Raw genomic sequence first — 22,686 nt, forward strand, 5'->3', positions numbered from 1 at the left:
GACATGAGCGGACATCAGAGAATTAGGAATCACTCCAAATTTAAAAGAACGCTCTCAAATCACAATGTAATAAAACTAGTTAACTATTAATAAAATGTAAAAATTAAGTCTACCTGGAAATTTTTTAACTATTCCCATAAAACAACTCTTGGGCAAAAAGAGGAAACACAAATGATTGCAAAGCTTCTGAAAAAAATGATACTGAAAACTAAAACACTACATATCAGAACCAATGTGATATGTTTAAAGCTGTAACAAGGACATAGCACTAAACACTAAGAATGATTAAAATGGAACATATTGATCAATTAAAAAGAATGAAGTCCTGATCCATGCTACTACCTGAATAAACTGTGAATGTTTTCTATGCTGAGTGAAAGAAGCCAGTCACAAAAGGTCACATACTGTACGGTCCATTTAAATGAAGTGTTCATAATAAGCAAACACATAAAAACAGAAATTAGATTAGTGGTTGCCAGGTGCCTCAGAGGAAAGGATTGCTAATGGGTATGGGGTTTCCTTTGAGGATGATGAAAATGTTCTGAAATTAGATAGTGGTGATGATTGCACAACTCTGTGAATATACTAAAAAACACTGAATTGTACACTTTAAAAGAATGAATTTTTATGGTATGTCAATTTTATCTCAATAAAGCTGTTATTCACTAAAAGGATAAAAAATGAATTAAATTCCCAATTCAAAAAACTAGAAAAGCAACAACAAGATAAACCAATAAAAAGCACAAGGAAGATAAAGGCAGAAAATAATGGAATAGAGAATTAGAAAGAATAGATAAAATTAATCAATCAAAATCCTATTGTTCTGAAAAATTTAACAAAAGAGACAAACTGCTACCCTAATTTAATAGGAAAAAAAGCAGAAAGCATATATACACAAAAATAAGAAATAACAAGAGACAAATACCATTGAAATAGAAATTTTATGTAAAAGACTACTTTTCAGACTTCTATACAAATAGATTTGAAACTCTAAATGAAACGGATAATTTCCCAGAGAAATAAAGACTACCAAAATTGACCCCACTGGAGATGGAATGTTTAAACAGAGAGAAATAGATAATTACCAAGCAACTACCAAAACAAACAAACAAACAAACCATACACACCAAAAAAACAGGCCCAGATGATTTCACAGGGTATTATATCAAACCTACAAAGATCAAGTAGTCCAAATGCTCCATAAATCGTTCCAAAGTATCAAAAATGAAGAAATGCTTCCTACTTCCTTTTATGAAGTAAGTATAAAATTAACACCTAAACTTGATAAAGACATTAAAAAAAAGAAAATTAAAAAACAATATCACTTATGAATGTTGATTTGAAAGTACTAAATAAAATAGTGACAGAGTCTAACTCCACATTAAAAAAAAATCAATACATCATAACCAAGTGGCATTCATTCCAGACATGCAACGTTGATTCAATATCAGGAATCCATTAATAAAATATTCTATTACTAGATCTAAGTGGAGGACATAATGAAATCCACAGATGCTGGAAAAGCATTTGACAAAATTCAATACCCATTCCTGAAAGAAAAAGAAACTCAAGAAAATAAAAATTGCTGAATACTTTCTCAACACAATTAAATAAATAAATATATAATAAATGAATAAATAAATATATATAAATAAATATATATGAGATCTTGAAGCCAGAATTGTACTTAAAAGTAATATTAATAACTATTAATATAACACCTCCCATAATGGACTGTTGTGAGAATTGAATGAGATAATATGGGTATGGAAATTCATTCATTCATTCAACAAATATTTATTGAGTATTTAAATATGCTAGGGGGCTTCCCTGGTGGCACAGTGGTTGAGAATCTGCCTGCCAATGCAGGGGACACGGGTTCGAGCCCTGGTCTGGGAAGATCCCACATGCCGCGGAGCAACTGGGCCCGTAAGCCACAACTACTGAGCCTGTGCGTCTGGAGCCTGTGCTCCACAACAAGAGAGGCCGCAATAGTGAGAGGCCCGCGCACCGCGATGAGGAGTGGTCCCCACTTGCCACAACTGGAGAAAGCCCTCGCACAGAAACGAAGACCCAACACAGCCATAAATAAAATAAATAAATAAATAAATATTTTAAATAAATAAATAAATAAATAAATAAATAAATATGCTAGGGATTGTAGAAGAGAAGGGGGAAAAAATTTTCTTCTGGCCAGATTACATGCCAACCACTGTGCTAGGCTGGATATACTGAAGGTAAACAAAACAGACATGGTTCCTGCTTTCACGGAGTTTATAAGACAAATAAGGAAGACAAAAATTAAACAAGTAAAACCACACACAATAAATATATGAATATAAATAGTGCTAAGTGCTATGAAGGAAAGCAATAGGAAACTACCTATGAAAAAGAATAACAGGAGGGATTCACTTCAATTGAATGATCAAGGAGGGTCTTTCTTTGAAGATTAATTAATTACAGAATACCTGCTTTGTGCCAGGCACTCTACTAGGTAACAGTCAAAGAGCAGGGACTAAAACAAACAAAAATCAGGCCCTTGTAGACTTAGATTCTGGTTGGAAGAGACAGCCAATAAATAAGAAAAAATATATATGCCAGATTTTCATAAGTGCTCTATAAAATGATAAAGTAAGGGCTTCTTTGGTGGCACAATGGCTAAGAATCCGCCTGCTAATGCAGGGGGCACGGGTTCGAGCCCTGGTCCAGGAAGATCCCACATGCCGTGAAGCAACTAAGCCCATGCGCCACAACTACTGAGCCTGTGCTCTAGAGCCCATGAACCACAACTACTGAAGCCCGTGCGCCTAGAGCCCATGCGCCACAAGAGAAGTCACCACAATGAGAAGCCCATGTACCGCAACGAAGAGCAGCCCCCACTACTCGTAACTAGAGAAAGCCCACGTGCAGCAACGAAGACCCAACGCAGCCAAAAATTAAAAAAAAAAAAAAAAAAAGTAAGAGACAGAGGATAGGGAGTTCTGGGAAGGAGGGTGATGAAAGAAAGCAGAAGATGACATTTAAGCAAAGACCTGATGGAAGTAGGAAAGCTAGCACTGATGATATCTTAGGGTAAAGTATTCCAGAAGTTGAAATAGCAAGGCTTAGGCCCTGCTTGAGGTAGGAATGTGCTTATTGTGTTTGAGGAACCAAAAGGATAATGTGGGGCTTCCCTGGTGGTGCAGTGGTTGAGAATCTGCCTGCTAATGCAGGGGACACGGGTTCGAGCCCTGGTCTGGGAAGATCCCACATGCCACGGAACAGCTGGGCCCATGAGCCACAACTACTGAGCCTGCGCGTCTGGAGCCTGTGCCCCGCAACAGGAGGGGCCGCGATAGTGAAAGGCCCGCGCACCGCAATGAAGAGCGGTCCCCGCACCGCGATGAAGAGTGGCCCTCGCTTGCTGCAACTAGAGAAAGCCTTCGCACGAACCGAAGACCCAACACAGCCAAAAATAAATAAATAAATAAATAAATAAAGTAGCTAAAATCAAGACATCTAGTCTCAATAACTTAAAAGTTTAAAAAAAAAAAAAGGATAGTGTGGCTGGAGCAGAGTGGTGAAAGAAAAAATGGTAAAAGATGAGGTCAGAGAGCTAATGAGGGTGGAGGGTCAGATCGTATAGAAGCTTGTAGGCCATAATAAGACCTGTAGGTTTCAATCTGAGTGTGGTAAGAACACAATAGAGTTCTTAGCAGAGGAGTGAAATGATCTCGCTTATATTTTAAAAGCGTTGCTCTGGACATAAAGTGAAGAATTGACTGTACAGGTACACAAGCAGAAGCAGTAAAACCATTTAGGAGATTCCTACACTCCAGGTGAGAAATTATGATAGCTTTCACTACAGTAGAAGTGGGGAAAATGTGGAGAAACATTTCTCCTTCTCATATTTCTGTATATTTTAAGAAATGTGTAAAAAAGTTTGCTGATATATTGAACGTTGAGTATAAGAAAAATCAAGAATGGCTCTAAGCTTTTTGGCCAAAGGTCCTAAAGAGATGGAGTTATCATTTACCGGATAGGAAAAACTTCAGGAGGAACAGATGGGGAAGGTAGAAGTTCAAGGAAAGAATTAGGACTTCAGTTTTAGACCTGTTAAATTTGAAAGGCCTGTTAGACATCCAAGCAGAAATACTTTTGTAAAGTGTTGGAGATATGAGATAAGATTTTTTAAGACCTAAAGCATGAAAAGAGTTGACCTTGAAAGAATAAAGAGCACTGTAGCCAAAGAAAATAGGAGACTGGGGCGCAGGGAATAAGTTTGGCTTACCGAACACACTGAAAGGCCAGTGAGCTTACACATAGGAAGACTAGACAACAGGAATTAAAACAAGAAATGATTTTTAAAAAGAGAGTCTCACTGTAACAAAGTAATAGAAAATACTGATACATGTTTTGGTACTTGAATGCCATGGACTGAATTGTGTCCCCTCAAAATTCATTTGTTGGACTTCCCTGGTGGTGCAGTGGTTAAGAATCCGCCTGCCAATGCAGGGGACACGGGTTTGAGCCCTGGTCCGGGAAGATCCCACATGCCGCGGAGCAACTAAGCCCGTGTACCACAACTACTGAAGCCAGTGTGCCTAGAGCCCGTGCTCCGCAACAAGAGAAGCCACAGCAATGAGAAGTCCGTGCACCGCAACGAAGAGTAGCCCCCGCTCACTGCAACTAGAGAAAGCCCACACTCAGCAACGAAGACCCAACTCAACCAAAGATAAATAAAAAAATTCATATTAAAAAAAATCATTTATTGAAGTCCTAACACTCAATGTGATGGTTTTTGGAGATGGGTCTTTTGGGAGGTAATTATGGTAGATGAGGTCATGAGGGTGAGTCCCTCCTGATAGGATTAGTGTCCTTATAAGAATCCTTACAAAAAGTGGAAGACAAAGATGTTTCTCTCTCCCTCTCTCTCTGCACCCACATAAAAGAAGAGATCATGTGAATACACAATGAGATGGCAGTCACCTATAACCCAAGAAAAAAGGCCTCAGTATAAAACCTATCGTGCATCTTGATTTTAGACTTCCCAGCCTCTAGAACTATGAGAAATAACTTTCTGTTCTTTGAGCCACCCAGTCTATGGTATTTGCTATGTCAGCCCAAGCAAACTAATATAGTGGAAATGGAGTTACACTGAACAAAAATGTAAGATATGTGAATGGCTTTGGAACCATTCTAGTTCCAAAGTTTGGAACAATTGCTAGCAAAAGCGTAAAGTGCGTTGAAGAAACCATTAGTAGCCTCGAAGTCCTTTGAGGATGCTGCAGGTGAGAGTTTGCAAAAGGACAAAATCTTACTGAAAACTGGAGGAAAGGAGAGCCCTCTTAAAATAGAAGCAGAGACTACAGTAATACTATTACTTGCAGTTATGTAGAAACTAGTTAATAAGCAAAATATTGAAACTGCCACATGGTTTCTTCTGGCTGCTTATAGTAAAATTCTATAATGCTATATTGCAGAAAGGACTATTAAACAAAAAGGATTCAGGACTTGATAGTTTTGAAAATTCTCAGCCTTTCAAAGTGGTAAAAGAAGTTAAAATTAAGAAATAGTCTTTGACAGCAATAAAGACGCAGACCTACTAGAGAATGGACTTGAGGATACAGGGAGGGGGAAGGGTAAGCTGGGACAAAGTGAGAGAGTGGCATGGACATATATACACTACCAAATGTAAAACAGATAGTTAGTGGGAAGCAGCCGCATAGCACAGGGAGATCAGCTCCATGCTTTGTGACCACCTAGAGGGGTGGGACAGGGAGGGTGGGAGAGAGATACAAGAGGGAGGGGATATGGGGATATATGTATATGTATAGCTGATTCACTTTATTATAAAGCAGAAACTAACACACCATTGTAAAGCAATTATACTCCAATAAAGACGTTAAAAAAAAAAAAAAAAAAAGGAAATAGTCTTTGAGCAAAGATCAAATCCAGGGCATTGCCAGGAAAACATGGTCCAAAACTGAAGCCCATGTTGTGACAAATCTTTTGTTAAGACCTCAGAAAGATCAAAGGTGATGCCTCAGAATATTGGTCAGACAGAAAAAAGCCCTCTAAAGAGAAAAAACCTGTGCCTCACAAATCCTCTCAATCAAAGGGCTGCTAGGAAGCTTAAGAATGTTGCTCTTCAGCCACCTCAGAAAGGACCCAAGGTAGAAAGGCACTTGGCCCAAAGAGATTTGCAGGTGTAGCTTGTTGACTAATGGCATGACCAAACAAGATTCACAGGAGACCCACAAAGTTCTTAAGATAAAAATTATCTACAGAGAGGATTCTTAAGTGTTCGCATTCTATTTTTGACCTGGGAGGTAATTTAGGTCACAGTTATGAGCTTTGTGAGAATTCACGAAGCTGTATATTTATGTTGTGTGCATTTCTCTGACTTGAGTTATAATACACAACAACAACAAATATCATATTTTTTAAAAATGCTGGGTTCAATCACTACTTTGATTCTTTAATTTCCTAGCAGGTCACAGATCAAAGTTTGAAAAATTATGGTCTGGGATAAGAGCTGTGATAGTAAAAGAAACTGGGGGAAAAAGAAACATAATTTGGAGTTTGAAGGTAGAACTGATAGGACATAGTGAGGGACTGGAGTAGGGGAAGAGCAAGGAGAAGTGTCAAAGATGACTCATGTTTTTGCTTTGAACACCTGAATGGATGGAAATGCCACTTACTGAGATGAGGAAAAGTAGAGGAGGAGCAAATTTAAGATATGGGGGAACAGAATGAAGAGTTTGTATCTGAACATGTGAGATTTGAGACATCTGTTACATACACAAGCAGAGGTGCAAAGATGCCAACTGGATATACAAGTATAGAGTCCATCACTGACTATCCTAAGTTTGCCTCCCTCTCCCCACAAGTGCCTTACCTTGTTTTATTTTCTCCACAGGACTAATAATTGTTTGAAATTATCGTCGTTTTTTTCATATGCTACTGTCTCTCCCTGACTAGAAATTTAAGCAAAAACCTCACATTTCATTTGCTTATTTGTTGCTTGTGAATGAATACACTGATGTCCCTAATTCTTTTTCCCTCCTGAATATCCTTTATGGTCTGACTTTGCAGTTTCCTACCACAAAAGAAGTAGAGTATATTTCCCTATCCCTTGATTCCAAGTTTGCCATGTGACTTGCTTTGGTCAAGTCTCAAAAGGCCTTGCATGTTGCAGATTACTCTCTTGTGCTTCTGCCATGACCATGAAAAGGACATGCCAGAGCTGGCCCTCCGGTCCCAAGAGGAAAATGAGGGACATATGACCCAGCCAAACAGGACTAAAACAGAGCCTCCACCCAACCTACAGTCATATGATCAACCCAGACAAAAAAAGCTGAGCATGACTTCAATCAGCTGATTCCCAGTCAATCCACCAACTTGTAAGCTATAATAATAAATAATCATTGTTTAAAATTGCTGAGTTTTGGAGTGGTTTATTACACAGCAATAGCTAACTGATATACTGCTATATTCCAGTGCCTAGAATAGTGTCTGCAATATAATAATAGCTCAATATTTTAAATGAATTATTTAATTCAAAAGGAAATGGAGGGACTTCCCTGGTAGCGCAGTGGTTAAGAATCCACCTGCCAATGCAGGAGACACAGGTTCCAGCCCTGGTCTGGGAAGATCCCACATGCCGCGGAGCAAATAAGCCTGTGCGCTACAACTACTGAGCCTGCACTCTAGAGCCCATGAGCCACAACTACTGAAGCCCATGCACCTAGAGCCCATGCTCCTCAACAAGAGAAGCCACCGCAATGAGAAGCCCCTACACCACAACGAAGAGTAACCCCTGCTTGCCGCAACTAGAGAAAGCCCATGCGAAGCAACGAAGACCCAACACAGCCAAAAATAAAAAATATAAATAAATAAATTTTTAAAAAATCATTTTAAAAAATTAAAAAGGAAATGGACAAGGAATAGCCAAAGAGGTAAGGAAAACCAGAAGAACGAGATGTCACAGAGGCCAAGAGAAGAGAATGTTTTAAGAAAGAAATGATCAAAAGGGACTAATGGTGCTGAGGTCTATTAAAATAGGATTGAAAAGCATTTACTTGATATGGCAACATAGTGATCAGTGGTAGCCTTGAGAAAGAAGGGAAGCCAGATTGGAATGGACTGAGTTTAAAATGGCAAGAAATAGCTACAAGAAAGAAAATTTCCATGGCCCCAAACTGGCAGTGCTCCTCTATACCATCCTACCATTCTTCCTTGAAGATTTCTTTCCTTTCTGATTACTTGATCTTGGCTATGAAACCTGGGATATATTTCCTGCAAAGAATAGGAATGCTGAACTTTCAAGAACAACTATTTTCTTTCTTATCTCACAGTACACAACAAGGCACTGGTTCAGGGTCATACAATAAAAACAAAAACAAAATCAAAAACTCTGTCTGCACTATCCCATGCTTTACCTAACTGGCTAAGGCAGGCCAATCACTGATCATCAGTCAAAAAGCTAGGATGTTTACCTACAAAATAAAAATCAACTATGAAATTTTAAATCTCATAAAACACTATGGATTGACAGATGATAATGGACTCCTGATGGATTCAAGTACTGAGAATAAAACTTGGCTACATAAATCTATTACCAAGAGCTAGCTTTAAGTCTCATTACCATATTCAGAACTAATGAGCCTCAATTTATAGTCTATGATTAAAGGAGACAAGATTTATGTTATTTTTCCTATTTCAATGTCTTGTTTTGGAGCATTCTAGGTACTTCTCATATGATGTCCTAGGTATAAATACTTTTAGAAAACTGAATTCTATACAGACTATTTCTTCAGCTTAATTGAAAAACCATTTCATATTTTATACATCTTGGCATCCCCCACAGTTTCTTAATAAATACCTATTGTTTCTCACACATGTATATAACTACCAATAAGACTTAACGTTTCTTAACATACCGTATTTTTCCATGTGCTCTTTTCCAGCAAACCCAAACATCTGAGAAGCAACTGGGTGGGAAGACAATCCATACTTGTTGATCAGGACTTCGAGATGTTTATCGATTGGATTGGTCCTATTTGAAAACTAAGAGAGGGGAAAAAACAAAATTTAATAAGTACTTGACATGATAGGTGTCTCTTTTAACCATTACAGCGTTACTAAGACATTTGCTTATTTGAAGTGTAGAGTAAGCCAAAAATGGACAATGTGAATAAAATCAGTCAGAAAACGCTTTGCAGGGAAACATGGGAAGGAAAAATAATCAAGTGACCAAAGAGGTATTAATTCTTTCAAGAAACATGTATAAAGAATCCATATGTGCAAATAACTACTCAAGGTGCTGGGGATAAAATAGTGAACAAAACAGATAAAGTCCCTGCTCATCTGGCATTTACATTTGAGGGAGGAGGGGACAGAAAGTAATGGGGATGAAAATTAATTAAAATGTAAATAGTAATGCTATAATGAATAAATTCAAGTAAAGGGATAAAGATTGAAAGTGGGAAGTGCTACTTTATAGAAAATAGTCAAGGGAGGTCACATTGATAAAATGACATTTGAGCAGGGATGTGAAGGAGTAGGAGCAAGTCATTTGGAAACTTTTGGGAGAGGAGCATTCTAGGCAGAGGGAACAGCAAGAATAAAGACCCAAAGGCAGAAGCAGGCTTGGGTATTTGAGAAAAAGAGTGAATTAGGGTTAGGATAAAGTGATACTCAGAGTGCAATCACCTCTGTTTCCATGGTTCTAGAATAGAAAAACACAGTTCCTACTGCAAACGTTCTACAAAGGGAAAGCTGTTTCTTACCAGTTTACCTACTAGACTATGAACACCCCGAGGGCAGGAACTCTGCTTCATATACTTCTGTATGTGTATCCAATGCCTAGCATATGGCCTGTTACATAGTAAACATTCCATAAATAATTGTTGAATGAAATAAATGAAGATTTTTTTTGGTGCACAAAGGGGTTCTAAAGGGAATGCTATGAAAAAATCAAGATTAAGAAAAAATAGGCTTACAAGAGGAAAATTATTTAGTTAGATATGATAAGCAACTTGACAATCCAAAGGAGAAAGACAAAATGAGCTGATAAATGGGATCTGTGGAATCTGTGAACACAGAAATCTTAAAAATAAGTATATATAATTATGTGTTTGGATTTCCATAGATGTAAATTTTTTTCTGTCAAAAGAAATCTAAAAAAAAAACATTTAAAAAATACAGAAAATGTTCATACCTAAGTTAAAAAGGAATGTGAATGAAAACAATGATATACAACTTCTGCTTCTAGTCATGATGCACTATGGAAACCAGATTTACCCTTCTATCTTAAGCAACTAAAAACCTGGACAAAATATACAAAGCAACTGTTTTCAGACAATGGACAACATAAAGCTTAGTATAGCGATCTCTGAAAGAACTCACAGAGAAGAGTAATGGAGAGAAGAGAGAGAGAGAGAGCTGATGATCTGAAGAGAGTTCCTCTTGAGTTTTCAATGAGTCTAATCAACAGAGGAACATGAGGAAACTACTGAGACCAGGGAAAGAATCACCGGAAAGGAGCACGCAGAATAATTCCCAATGTTCCCACAGGGCCAGGAATAGTTCTTATTCCCAAAACCACAATGGAAAATATCTCCTAACATATGGGGCATCAATGGAATCCTGAGGTTACTGCTTGAGTAGCAGGGTCAGTTTAGTCTTAGAATAATAAAGGCTGTTCTGATTCTACCTAACAAAGCTTAAAAGCAAGTCTCAAAAGTATAAAACCACTTCTAAAAAACACCTACCCCAGAACAAACCCCTAAGTAGTTAACAGAACATAAAAAGTCAACACCCAACAAAGTAAAATTTAAAATGTCTAGCATTCAATCACAAGTTATAAGGCATGCAATGAAACAGAAAAGTACAACTTGTAAAGAGTGGATTAATCAATCAATAGAAATGATATAGCTGATAGAATTAGATGGGAACATTAAAACAGTTACTATAATATACTCCATCTGTTCAAGAAGGTAGAAGAAAGCATGAACATGACAAAGAAAAATAGGGAAGATATAAAATAAATGACCCACATGAAACTTTTAGAGATAAAATATACATTGTCTGAAATGAAAAGTAAATTCAGTGGAATTAACAGCAGATTAGACAATGCAGCATAGATTGGTAAACTTGGAGAAGTAGCAAATTAAAATATGAGGAGGAAAAAAGCTAGAAAAAAATGAACAAAATCAGTGAATTATGGAACAACAATCAAGAAGTTTAGTAGATATGTAATTGGAGTCCCAGAAACAGAGAAAATGGAGAGAGACAAAAGTCAGAAAAAAATATTTTAAGGCATAATGGATGAAAAATTTTCAAATCTGATGAAAACTATAACTCATATATCCAAGAACCTCAACAAACCCCAAGCACAAGAAACATGATAAAACTACACCAAGGTGGGGGCTTCCCTGATGGCGCAGTGGTTGGGAGTCCGCCTGACAATGCAGGGGACACGGGTTCGAGCCCTGGTCTGGGAGGATCCCACATGCCGCAGAGCAGCTGGACCCGTGAACCACAATTACTGAGCCTGCGCGTCTGGAGCCTGTGCTCCGCGACAAGAGAGGCCGCGATAGTGAGAGGTCTGCGCACTGCGATGAAGAGTGGCCCCCACTTGCCGCAACTGGAGAGAGCCCTCGCACAGAAACGAAGACCCAGCACAGCCATAAATAAATAAATAAATAAAATTAAAAAAAAAAAAACTACACCAAGGTATGTCATAATAAAATTGTTCAAAACCAGTGATAAAGAAAAATCTTAAAAGTAACCAAAGAAAAATACACATTAAGTATAGAGGAACAAAAGAAATAAGAATGACAGCAGACTTTAAATCGAAAACAATGAAAGCCAAAAAAAAAAAAGAGTGAAGCTAAACTAGAATTCTGTACTCACCAAATATATCTTTCAAAAAAATAAGGTAAAAAAAATGAAAAAAAATAAGGTAAATAAAGACTTATTAGAACATACAAAACTGAGAAAATTCATCACCAGCAGACCAGCACTATGTGAAATGTTAAAGGAGAATCTTCAGGCAGAAGGAATATAATCCTAGACGAAAACTGGAATCAATAATATAGAAATAAAGATCACTGAAAATGATAAACGTGTGGAGAAATGTAAGGTTTTTTTCTACTTTAAGAATTCTTTTAAACATCATTGAGTATTTAAAGCAAAATCAATAGCTGATGTAGGGCTTATAACATGTATAGAAGTAAAATGTGCTTCTAGGAAGAGGTAAACAAAAAGATACTTTGTAAGGTTCATGTAATACTATAGTGAACAGTCGTAACATTACTTAAAGGTGGTTTGTGAATAAGTTAAAGATGAATGTAAACCCTAAAGCAACCACTAAAAGCAAAACACCGGAGGCATAGTTAATATGCTCATAAAACAGACAAAATAAAATTATAAAAAATTCTCAATGAACAGAAAAGAAGACAAAGAGGAAAAAAGGAATAAAGATATTGAACAAAAAGAAAACGAGTAGAAAGATGGTAGATTTAAATCAGTGGTGTCCTAGTAAATGTTTAACAGGCTCATGGGGGGTGAGGGAGGTCTTATTGATAGTATTTGTCTATTTTTGTGTTGTAAATACTCCCACCATGGCCAATTTGAATCTACTAGCATGATGTCACTGAAAGCAAAGATGAGAAGAGATATGCATAATCAGATCTGGCAAGCTGGTACAAGCCGGTAGGCATCAGTTTCAGCTAACCACTAATTTAAACCCAGCTATATCAATAACCACATTAAGTGGAAAGGATATAAAAAGCCCAATTAAAAGGCAAAGATTATTACATTGTTAAAAAGCAAGACCCAACTAAATGCTGCCTAAAAATCATAATTCAAACATAAAGACAGAAATAGGTAAAAGGATGGAAAAAGATAAACAATTCTAATTCTACTCAAAAGAAAGCTGAAATGGCTATGTTAATATCAGACAAAATAGATATAACATCAAAGGACACTACAAGAGATAAATTCTTATAAGTAGCCTAAGATCCTTCAAAAGGCAGGGTCTGACAAAGGGAGTACCTGGCTGGGATCCATAAAAACTTTCACAAATGTGTTTTCAGTTTCATGATATAATACGCCTCACATCACCTCACAATGATGAAGGGGTCAATTTATCAAGGACATAACAATCTTAAATGTTAATACACCTAATATGAGAGCCTCAAACTACATGAAGCAAAAACTGATAAAACTGAAAAAAAATAGACAAATCCACAGATTTAGCAGCAGATTTCAATACCTCCCTCTCAATAACTGATAGAACAAGTAGACAGAAAAACCAGTAAGGATATAGAAGGCAACCAATATTATCAACCAACTTGACCTAGAATTTATAGAACACCCCACCCAACAACAGTAGAGTACACATTCTTCTCAAGTGCACAAGAATATTTACCAAAACACACCACATCTTGAGCCAAAAAACAAGTCTCAATAAATGAAAAAGCATTCACATCATACAAAGTATATTCTCTGACCACAGATAATTAAAATAGAAACAAATATCAGTAACAAAAAGGTATCTGTAAAATGCCCAAATGTTAGGAAGCTAAGCAACACACTTCTAATGTATGGGTGAGAGAAGAAATCACAATGGAAACTGCTAAATAATTTGACCTAAATGAAAATGAAATCATGACATAAAAAATTTGTGGTATGCTGCTTAAGCAGTGTTTTAAAAGAAATCTATAACACTAAATGCCCATGTTTGAAAAGATTTAAACTCAATGACCTAAGCTTCCAGCTTAATAAACTACAAAACAGAGTAAATTAAACCCAATGTAAGAATTGAAATATTAAGGATCACAGCAGATATAAACAGAAAATGAGCAGAATGAAGTAGAATGGATAGAAATTAGTAGAATGAAATAGAAAAGAGAAAAAAATAGAGAAAATCAATGAAAACAAGGGCTGGTCCTGGTAGAATGAAATAGAAATGAGAAAAAATCAATGAAAACAAGGGCTGGTACTCTGACAAGATCAATAAGACTGGTAAACACCTTTTGTTATACTGATCATGGAAAAAACAGAGAAGACAAAGGTTACCAATATCAGAAGAAGAGAAAGGACATATCTAAAGATCCTACCTTAAGGGGATACTATGGGAAGAATATGAACAAGTTTTTGTCAATAAATTCAACAATTTAGATGAAATGGACAATTCCTTAAAGGGCACAAACTGTCAAAGCCCACTCAAAAAAAAAAAAGAAATAGATAACCTGAATAGTAATATACTTACTAAAGAAACTGAACTTTAAAACCTTCCCATAAAGAAAACTACAGACCTAGATGTGCACTGGTGAATGCTACCAAACATTTAAGGAAAAAAATACCAATTATATAAACAAACTCTTCCTAAAAAAAAAAAAAAAAAGGAGAGAAGTGAACAATTCTCAACCATTCTATGAGGCCAGCATTATCCTGATATCAAAAGTAAATAAACATTAAAACAAAAAAGAAAACAAATCAACACCATCACAAACATATACACAAAAATCCTTAGCATAATTTTAACAAATTAAATCCACCAACATATAAAAGATAAGACATCACAACCAAGCATTTACCCCAGGAATACAGGATGGGTTAATATTCAAATATCAATCAATATAATTCACCATATTAACCAACTAAATTAAGAATAACAAACAAAATAAGGATCTCTCATAGGTACAGGAAAAGCATGTGAGAAAATTCAACATATAGTCAGGACAGAAACCCTCAGCAAACTAAGAATAGAAGGTAACTTTCTCAACCTGATAAAGAACATCTGTGAAAAACTTACAGCTAACATATTTAATAGTGAAATCTGAATGTTTTCCCCTATGATCAAAAACGAGGAAAAGATAAATGCTCTCACAACCTCTATTTCAATTTGTTGTGACAGCCCTAGCCAGTGCAATCATAAGGCAAGAAAAATAAATAAAAGGCATACAGACTGAAAAGGAAGAAATAAAACTGTCTTGTACATAGATGATATGATTGTTTATGCAGGCAATCCTACAGAATCTTAAAAAAGCCACTAGACTAGGAAGAGAGATTAGCTAGATCACAAAATACAATGTACATTTGGAAACTGGTATTAAAATAAGTGCTATTTTTAATAACATAAAAAACTTGAAATACCTGGGGAAATTTTTAATAAAATATGTAAAAGAGTTACACATTGAAAACTAAAAAACATTACTGAAAGAAATCAAAGACCTAAATAAAGAGAGATAAACCATTTTCATGGACTGGAACATTTAATATTGTTAAAAATATGGAGATTCCTGTGTATTAACCTATAAATCTACTACAGGAAGCATTTTTATAGAAATTGACAAGCCAATTCTTAAAATGTATATGGAAATGCAAAGGATTAGAATAGCCAAATCAATTTTGTAAAAGAAAAACAAAGTTGGAGAATATGCATTCCAATTTGATTTCAAGGCTTATTATAAAGTTACAGTATTCAAGAAAGTAAAGTATTGGCATAAAGACTGATCAAGGAAGAATCCAAAAAATGATCCACACTACATGGTCAACTGATTACCAGCAAAGATGTCAAGGCAGTTCAATGGGGAAAACATAATCTTTTCAACAAATGGGGCTGTATGAAATATGGGATACACATTTTTTTTAAAATTTTAAACTTTGATCTTTACTTCCTACCACTTACAAAAATAAACTTAAAATTTTCTTAAATAGGATACAAAAAGCACAATAGTAGAAAACAGACAAACTAGACTTCATCAAAATTTTAAACTTTTGCTCTTCAAAAGATACCATTTATAAAAGGAAAGGGCAAGTCCAAAGAGCTGGAGAAAATATTTGTAAAACATATTGAAAACAGCTTGTATCTATCTGGAATATATAAAGAACTCTTATAACACAGTAATAAGAAAATAACCAACTAATAATTGGGCAAAATATTTGAACAGTCATTGAATTCATCAAAGAAGATATACCAATGACAAATAAAAACATGAAATGATGCTCAACACCATTAAATATTAGGAAAATACAAATTAAATCCACAATAAGATACCACTGTACACCCACTGTGCAAAGAAAATTAAAAAGAATGATGATCACAAGAAAACTATACACCAATATCTCTTAAGAATGTATATGAAAATATCTTCAATGAAATGCTAGCAAACTGAATCAACAACACATTAAAAAACCCCATGACAAAGTGGGATTTATCCCAGGAATGCAAGGTTGGTTTAATGTCTAAAAATCAATTAATGTAATATACCATATCAATAGAATAAAGGGCAAACACCACACAATCATCTCAACAGACACAGAAAAAGCATTTGACAAAATCCTAAACAGATTCCTGATAAAACACTTTTAAAAAAACATGGAGGGACTTCCCTGGTGGCACAGTGGTTAAGAATCTGCCTGCCAATGCAGGGGACACGGGTTCAATCCCTGGTCCAGGAAGATCCCACATGCTGCGGAGCAACTAAGCCCGTGCACCACAACTACTGAGCCTGTGCTCTAGAGCCTGCATGCCACAACTACTGAGTCCGTGTGCCACAACTACTGAAGCCCGTGCGCCCTAGAGCCTGTGCTCTGCAACAAGAGAAGCCACCGTAATGAGAAGCCCGCGCACCACAACGGAGAGTAGCCCCCGCTCTCCACAACTAGAGAAAGCCCACACGCAGCAACGAAGACCCAATGCAGCCAAAAATTAATTAATTAATTAATTTTTAAAAATTATTTTTAAAGTGTGGAAAAGAGGGGAACTTCCTCAACCTGATAAAAAGCATCTACCACAGATAACATGCTTAACGGTGAAAGACTGAATGCCTCCCTCATAAAAGCAGAAACAAGATGAAATGTCTGCTCTCACCATTTCTATTCAACATTGTACTAGAAGTTCTAGCTAGGGGAATTAGGCAAGAAAATAAATAAAAAGCAACCAGATTGAAAAAAAAAAAGAAAAACTATCTCTATTTGTAGATGACATTATCTTGCAAATAGAAAATCCTAAGGAATCCACTAAAATCTATTAGAATAAACAAGTTCATCAAGATTACAGGATATAAGATCAATATATAAAAATTAAATATATTTCCATACACTTGCCAAGAACAACTCAAAATGAAATTAAGAAAATAGGGACTTCCCTGGTGGTCCAGTGGCTAGGACTCCATGCTCCCAATGCAGGGGGCCCAGGTTCAATCTCTGGTCTGGGAACTAGATCCCACATGCCGCAACTAAGAGTTTGCATGCCGCAACTAAAGATTCCGCATGCCACAACCAAAGATTCCATATGCCACAACTAAAAGATCCCACATGCTGCAACTGAAAGATCCCGCATGCCGCAATGAAGATTCCGCACGTGGCAACGAAGATCCCTCATGCCACAACTAAGACCCAGCACAGCCAAACAAATAAATATTAAAAAGAAAGAAAATAATTCCATTTACAAAAGCATCACTAAATATAAAACACTTAGGAATAAATTTAACAAAAAAAGTGTAAAACTTACACTCAGAAAGCTATAAACATTGTTGAAAGAAATGAAAGATCTATTTTTAAATAAATGAAAAGACATTCCACGCTCATGAATGGAAGATTTCAGATGGTTAAAATGGTAGTACTCCTCAAAATGATATACAGTCAACACAATCCCTATCAGAATCTCAACTGGTTTCTTTGCAAATATTGATAAGCCAATCCCAAAGTTCATGTGGAAATTCAATGGACACAGAACAGCCAAAACAATCTGGAAAAAGAAGAATTTAGAAGACTCTTACTTCCTGATTTCAAAACTTACTAAAAAACAACAGTAACCAGGGAATTCCCTGGTGGTCCAGGGGTTAGGACTCCGTGCTTCCACTGCAGGGGGCATGGGTTTGATCCCTGGTTGGGGAACTAAAATCTCGCCTGCCACACAGTGTGGTCAAAAACAAAAAACAAAAAACAAACAAACAAAAAAACAGCAACCGAAACATTGTAGTATTAACTAGCATAAGACTATATAGATCAGTGGAATAGAACTGAGAGTACAGAAATAAACTCTCACAATTAAAATCAATTTTTTTAAATATTATTTTTATTAAGTCTTTACCCTTGACAGTGTGGTCTGTTTTTTTAAAAAATATTTATTTATTTATTTACTTTATTTGGCTGCGCTGGGTCTTAGTTGCAGCATGCGGGCTCTTAGTTGCGGCATGCGAACTCTCAGTTGCAGCATGCATGTGGGATGTAGTTCCCTGACCAGGGATCGAACCCAGGCCCCCTGCTTTGGGAGTATGGAGTCTTAACCTATGGACCACCAGGGAAGTCCCAAAATCAATTTATTTTTGACAAAGGTACCAAGACAAGTAAATGGGTGTTAAGGATAGTCTTTTCAGTAAATGGTGCTGGGAAAACTGGACATCCACATGCAAAAGAATGAAGCTGGACCCCTACCTCACACTATATTTTAAAAAAAAAAAACCTCAAAATGGAACAAAGACCTAACTGCAAAAGCTAAAACTACAGAATTCTTTCAAGAAAACATAAAAGTAAATTTTCATGACCTTGAATTTGGCAATGTTTCTTAGATATGACACCAAAAGCATAAGCAACAACAACAAAAAATAGATCAATTGAACTTCACCAAAATTTAAACTTTTATGCCTCAAAGCAGGGGTCCCCAGCCCTTGGGCTGTGGACCAGTATCAGTCCTCTGCCTGTTAGGAACCAGGCCACACAGCAGGAGGTGAGCAGTGGGCAAGTAAGCGAATCTTCATCTGATGCCCCCCATCGCTCGCATTACCGCCTAAACCACTGCTCATATTACCACCTGAACCATCACCCCACCCCAACCCCATCCGTGGAATAACTCTTCCACGAAACCAGTCCCTGGTGCCAAAAAGGTTGGGGACCGCTGTCTTAAAGGATACCATTAAAAAAGTGAAAAGAGAAGCCACTGAATGGGAGAAAATATTTGCAAATCATCTATCTGATAAAGGACTTGTATCTAGAATATATCTCACAACTCCATAATATGGAGACAACCTAATTTTAAAATGGGCAAAGGATCTGAGTAGACATTTCTCCAAAGATACACAAATGGCCTTTCATACATGAAAAGATATTCAACGTCATTAGCCATCACGGCAATGCAACTCAAAACCACAAGGAGATACTGCTTCACACCTACTAGGATAGCTATAATAAAAAAGACAGACAATAACAAATTTTGGCAGATGTGGCAAAATTGGAACCTTCATTGCTATGGACTGAATTTTGTCCATCCCAACAGTTATGTTGAATCCTTAACCCCCAATGTTACTGTATTTGGGGGGAAAAGGGCTTTTCAGAGGTAAAGATTAAATGAGGTCATAAGGGTGGGGTCCTCCTCCTTAGGACTGAAGAAAAGGAAAAGGTAATTTGTTCTCCCTCCCTCTCTCTCTGTCTCTCTCGCTCTCTCACCCCTAATAGGTGTTAACGAAACTGGGATTTGGGAAAACATTTTTTCCCCTTGGGATTTTACTGTAGTGTTTGAATTTCTTTATAATTAGCATGAATTCCTTTCTGAAAATAATAAAGTCATTAGTCTTTAAAAGAAAAAGTTCATAGCTTTTACTAAATAATATCAGTTTGAGATCTGTCACAAGGATCAAGTGCAGAAAAATACTGCTGAAGTTATGTTCATCACAGCATACTTTACAATAATAATAAAGAAAAATCTAAATGTCCAATAATAGGAGCAATCCTAAGTAAATTATAACACAGCCATGTGATAAATTGTAATGCAGACATTAAAAATTTTTTGCTTATAAATAATTTTTAACATGACATACTCAAAAAATAACGTTAAGTGAAAGTGAAGTAAATCCAATTATAGATACAGCACAATCTCGACTTTTTTTTGCTAAATTAGCAAATCACTAATGATGTTTGTCATTACAGATGATTATTTCTTCTTTATTTTTTCTGTATTCTTCCATTTTTTTATGACTTTTACAACAAGGAAAATAAAATTTTTATTTTTTTTTATTTTTATATTTATTTGGCTGTGCCAGGTCTTAGTTACAGCACACAGGATCTTCGTTGGGGCATGCGGGATCTAGTTCCCTGACCAGGGATGGAACCCAGGTGCCCTGCATTGGGAGTGCAGAGTCTTAACCACTGGACCACCAAGGAAGTTCCAGGAAAATAAAAATTTTAAAATAAGCAGCTCCTGTAAGAGTGGGCCATGAAAACGTAAGAAGTAACTATGCAAATCCTTCCAAACATATATACAAACACTCATAAAAGTTTGGCATCTGTCATTCTAAATATCTGGGGATGAAATATCTCTTTTGCTCCTCGCCCCATGTCTTAATCAGTTTGGGCTTCTATAATAGAATACCATAGACCAGGTGGATTAACCAACATATTCTCACAATTCTGAGAGCTGGGAAATCCAAGATCAAGGTGTCAGCACATCTGGCACCTGGTGAGAGCCCACTTCCTGGTTTGCAGATGGCTGTCTTCTCAATGTATCCTCACATGGCAGACAGCAGAGTGGAAACAAACTCTCTCATGTCTTTATAAGGGCACTAATCCCATCATGAGGATTCCCCCACCCTCACAACCTAATTACTTCCCAAAGGCCCCACCTCCTAATACCATCACCTTGGGAATTAGAGTTTTAACATCTGAATTTTGAGGGGATAAAAACGTTTAGTTCACCCTAGGAAGTTAAAAGCAGAGCAACAGCCCTTGTTCTCAGCTTAAAGAGATAATGAAGAGATGTCTTGGCAAAAAATAAAGAACAAGAATACACTGTTCCTCTACTTCTTTGGTAAATTTAACTCCTAATTTTCTCCTATGTTTGTCTGTGCTATGAACAGCCAATCCCAGGCTTTCCCTGATGCCTAAAGTTCAACCAAGAGCTGACTTCAGCACTCCCTCCTCGCCTGCTGCTGACCTGAGGATCGAAATCACATCAAATCACATGCTTAGATGGACCGAAAAATAAGTGGTCAGAGGCCAAATTGAGTGGCAACATTCCAGCTCTGAAGAAATTATAAAACTAACCAAAATAAATCAACTGGTAGGAAGTGCCAACGACGGGAACCATAGATCCATTTCATCTCATAAGAGCAGCAGCCTCTTAAGTCCCTTTCTTGGCTACACTCAGGTCAATAAAGAAAAAAATACTGTGTAAGCCATATATGTAATTATAAATTTTCAAGCAGCCACATTAAAAAAAAAGAAACAGGTAGAATTTATTTAAATATATTAATTTAACCCAATATATCCAAAATATTATAATTTCAAAGAAAGATTTTTTTAAAATATATATATATATTTTTAAAGTAAGAGTGGTTTTGTTTATTTATTTATTTATTTTTGGCTGCGTTGGGTCTTCGTTGCTGCGCGTGGGCTTTTTCTAGTTGCAGCAAGAGGGGGCTACTCTTTGTTGCGGTGTACAGGCTTCTCATTGCGGTGGCTTCTCTTGTTGAAGAGTACGGGCTCTAGGCACTCGGGCTTCAGTACTTGTGGCACATGAGCTCAGTAGTTGTGGCACACGGGCCTAGTTGCTCCGTGGCATGTGGGATCTTCCCAGATCAGGGATCGAACCCATGTCCCCTGCATTGGCAGGCGGATTCTTAACCACTGTGCCACCAGGGAAGTCCCAAAATTATTTTTTTTAACGTTTTAGTTTATTTAAACAATATCAATTATGTGTATTGTGCTGGCACAAATATACAGAAATATTTTTAAATTGTTGAGACAGTTTACATTCTTTTTTCATATGAAATCTTTAAAATTCATGTATATTCTATGGTTTCAACACATCTCAACTTGGATGCTAAATTTTTATCAGAAATATTTGATCCAGGTAGGTAGCCACATATATTGTTTGTTGTGAATAGTATTCCCAGTGAAACAAGTATCCTTTTTAGTTCAAGGTAATAATTCTCTCTTGTATAAGAAATTATTACCTTTGTTTGCAGCATACCCATAAAAAGGGAAGTTAGGACACATGATCTGAAGGGAAAGACATAGGACAAAGATAGAAACCAAAACAGCAATGCAGGAGAAGTTAAGCCCTCTGCTATAGAGAGCCACCTAGGGGCCATAAACAGAAACAGCAAGTTATTTTTGTTACATTCAAATAGATTGTTCAATCACCTGATTTTTAAATTTAGGATTCTAAATACAAAATCTTAATAAATTCAGTTACAAACTGCTATAATTAATAAATGAATAAGGGAAGAAAAGAAGAAAAAGAGCAAGAAAAAAAGGAGAAGTGCAGATGTATATGGAAGTAGGGGGGTAGTGAAACGCCAACAATAGGATTTCATGTCGGATAGAAATAAAAAGGAGGAAAAGACAAAGTATAAAAGAGAAATGGAGAAGAAACTCATAGTGAAAGAGAAGGGAGAAAATGATAGGTTCTCCAGGTATAGCAAAACGTTCATTTGGATTAAAAGACCTGGTCTCAGTTGAATCATTAACTGCTAACTGGGTCCAATGTCACTGGGTAATTACTTCACTCTGGGCTTCACAGATTCACTTTACCTATAAAATATCTTCAGGACCATCTCTAGCTAAAACATTGTCTAAGTTGCTTGCCTGCCCCAGGAATCTATCCTATAGAAATAATAGCTTGAGGAGGGTGGGAGGGGGAAAAAAAAAAAGAAAGAATGGCTTGAGAAAGTAAAGATCTATGTACAA

The 22,686-nt window shown here is 36.6% G+C and overlaps 1 protein-coding gene across 2 annotated transcripts in view; it reads right to left on the reverse strand.

Moving 5' to 3' along the window:
* Positions 1–22,686, reverse strand: part of SCP2 (sterol carrier protein 2) — a 149,164-nt gene that overhangs the window by 110,315 nt on the left and 16,163 nt on the right. For both annotated transcript variants that reach the window (XM_082429998.1, XM_082429999.1), the window contains one exon: positions 8,925–9,051. In XM_082429998.1, coding sequence (XP_082286124.1) covers positions 8,925–9,051 — 127 coding nt within the window. The remainder of the gene's footprint in view (positions 1–8,924; positions 9,052–22,686) is intronic.

This window comes from Balaenoptera physalus, assembly GCF_965194825.1.
Source record: "Balaenoptera physalus genome assembly, chromosome: 1".
Classification (NCBI taxonomy): Eukaryota; Metazoa; Chordata; class Mammalia; order Artiodactyla; family Balaenopteridae; genus Balaenoptera; species Balaenoptera physalus.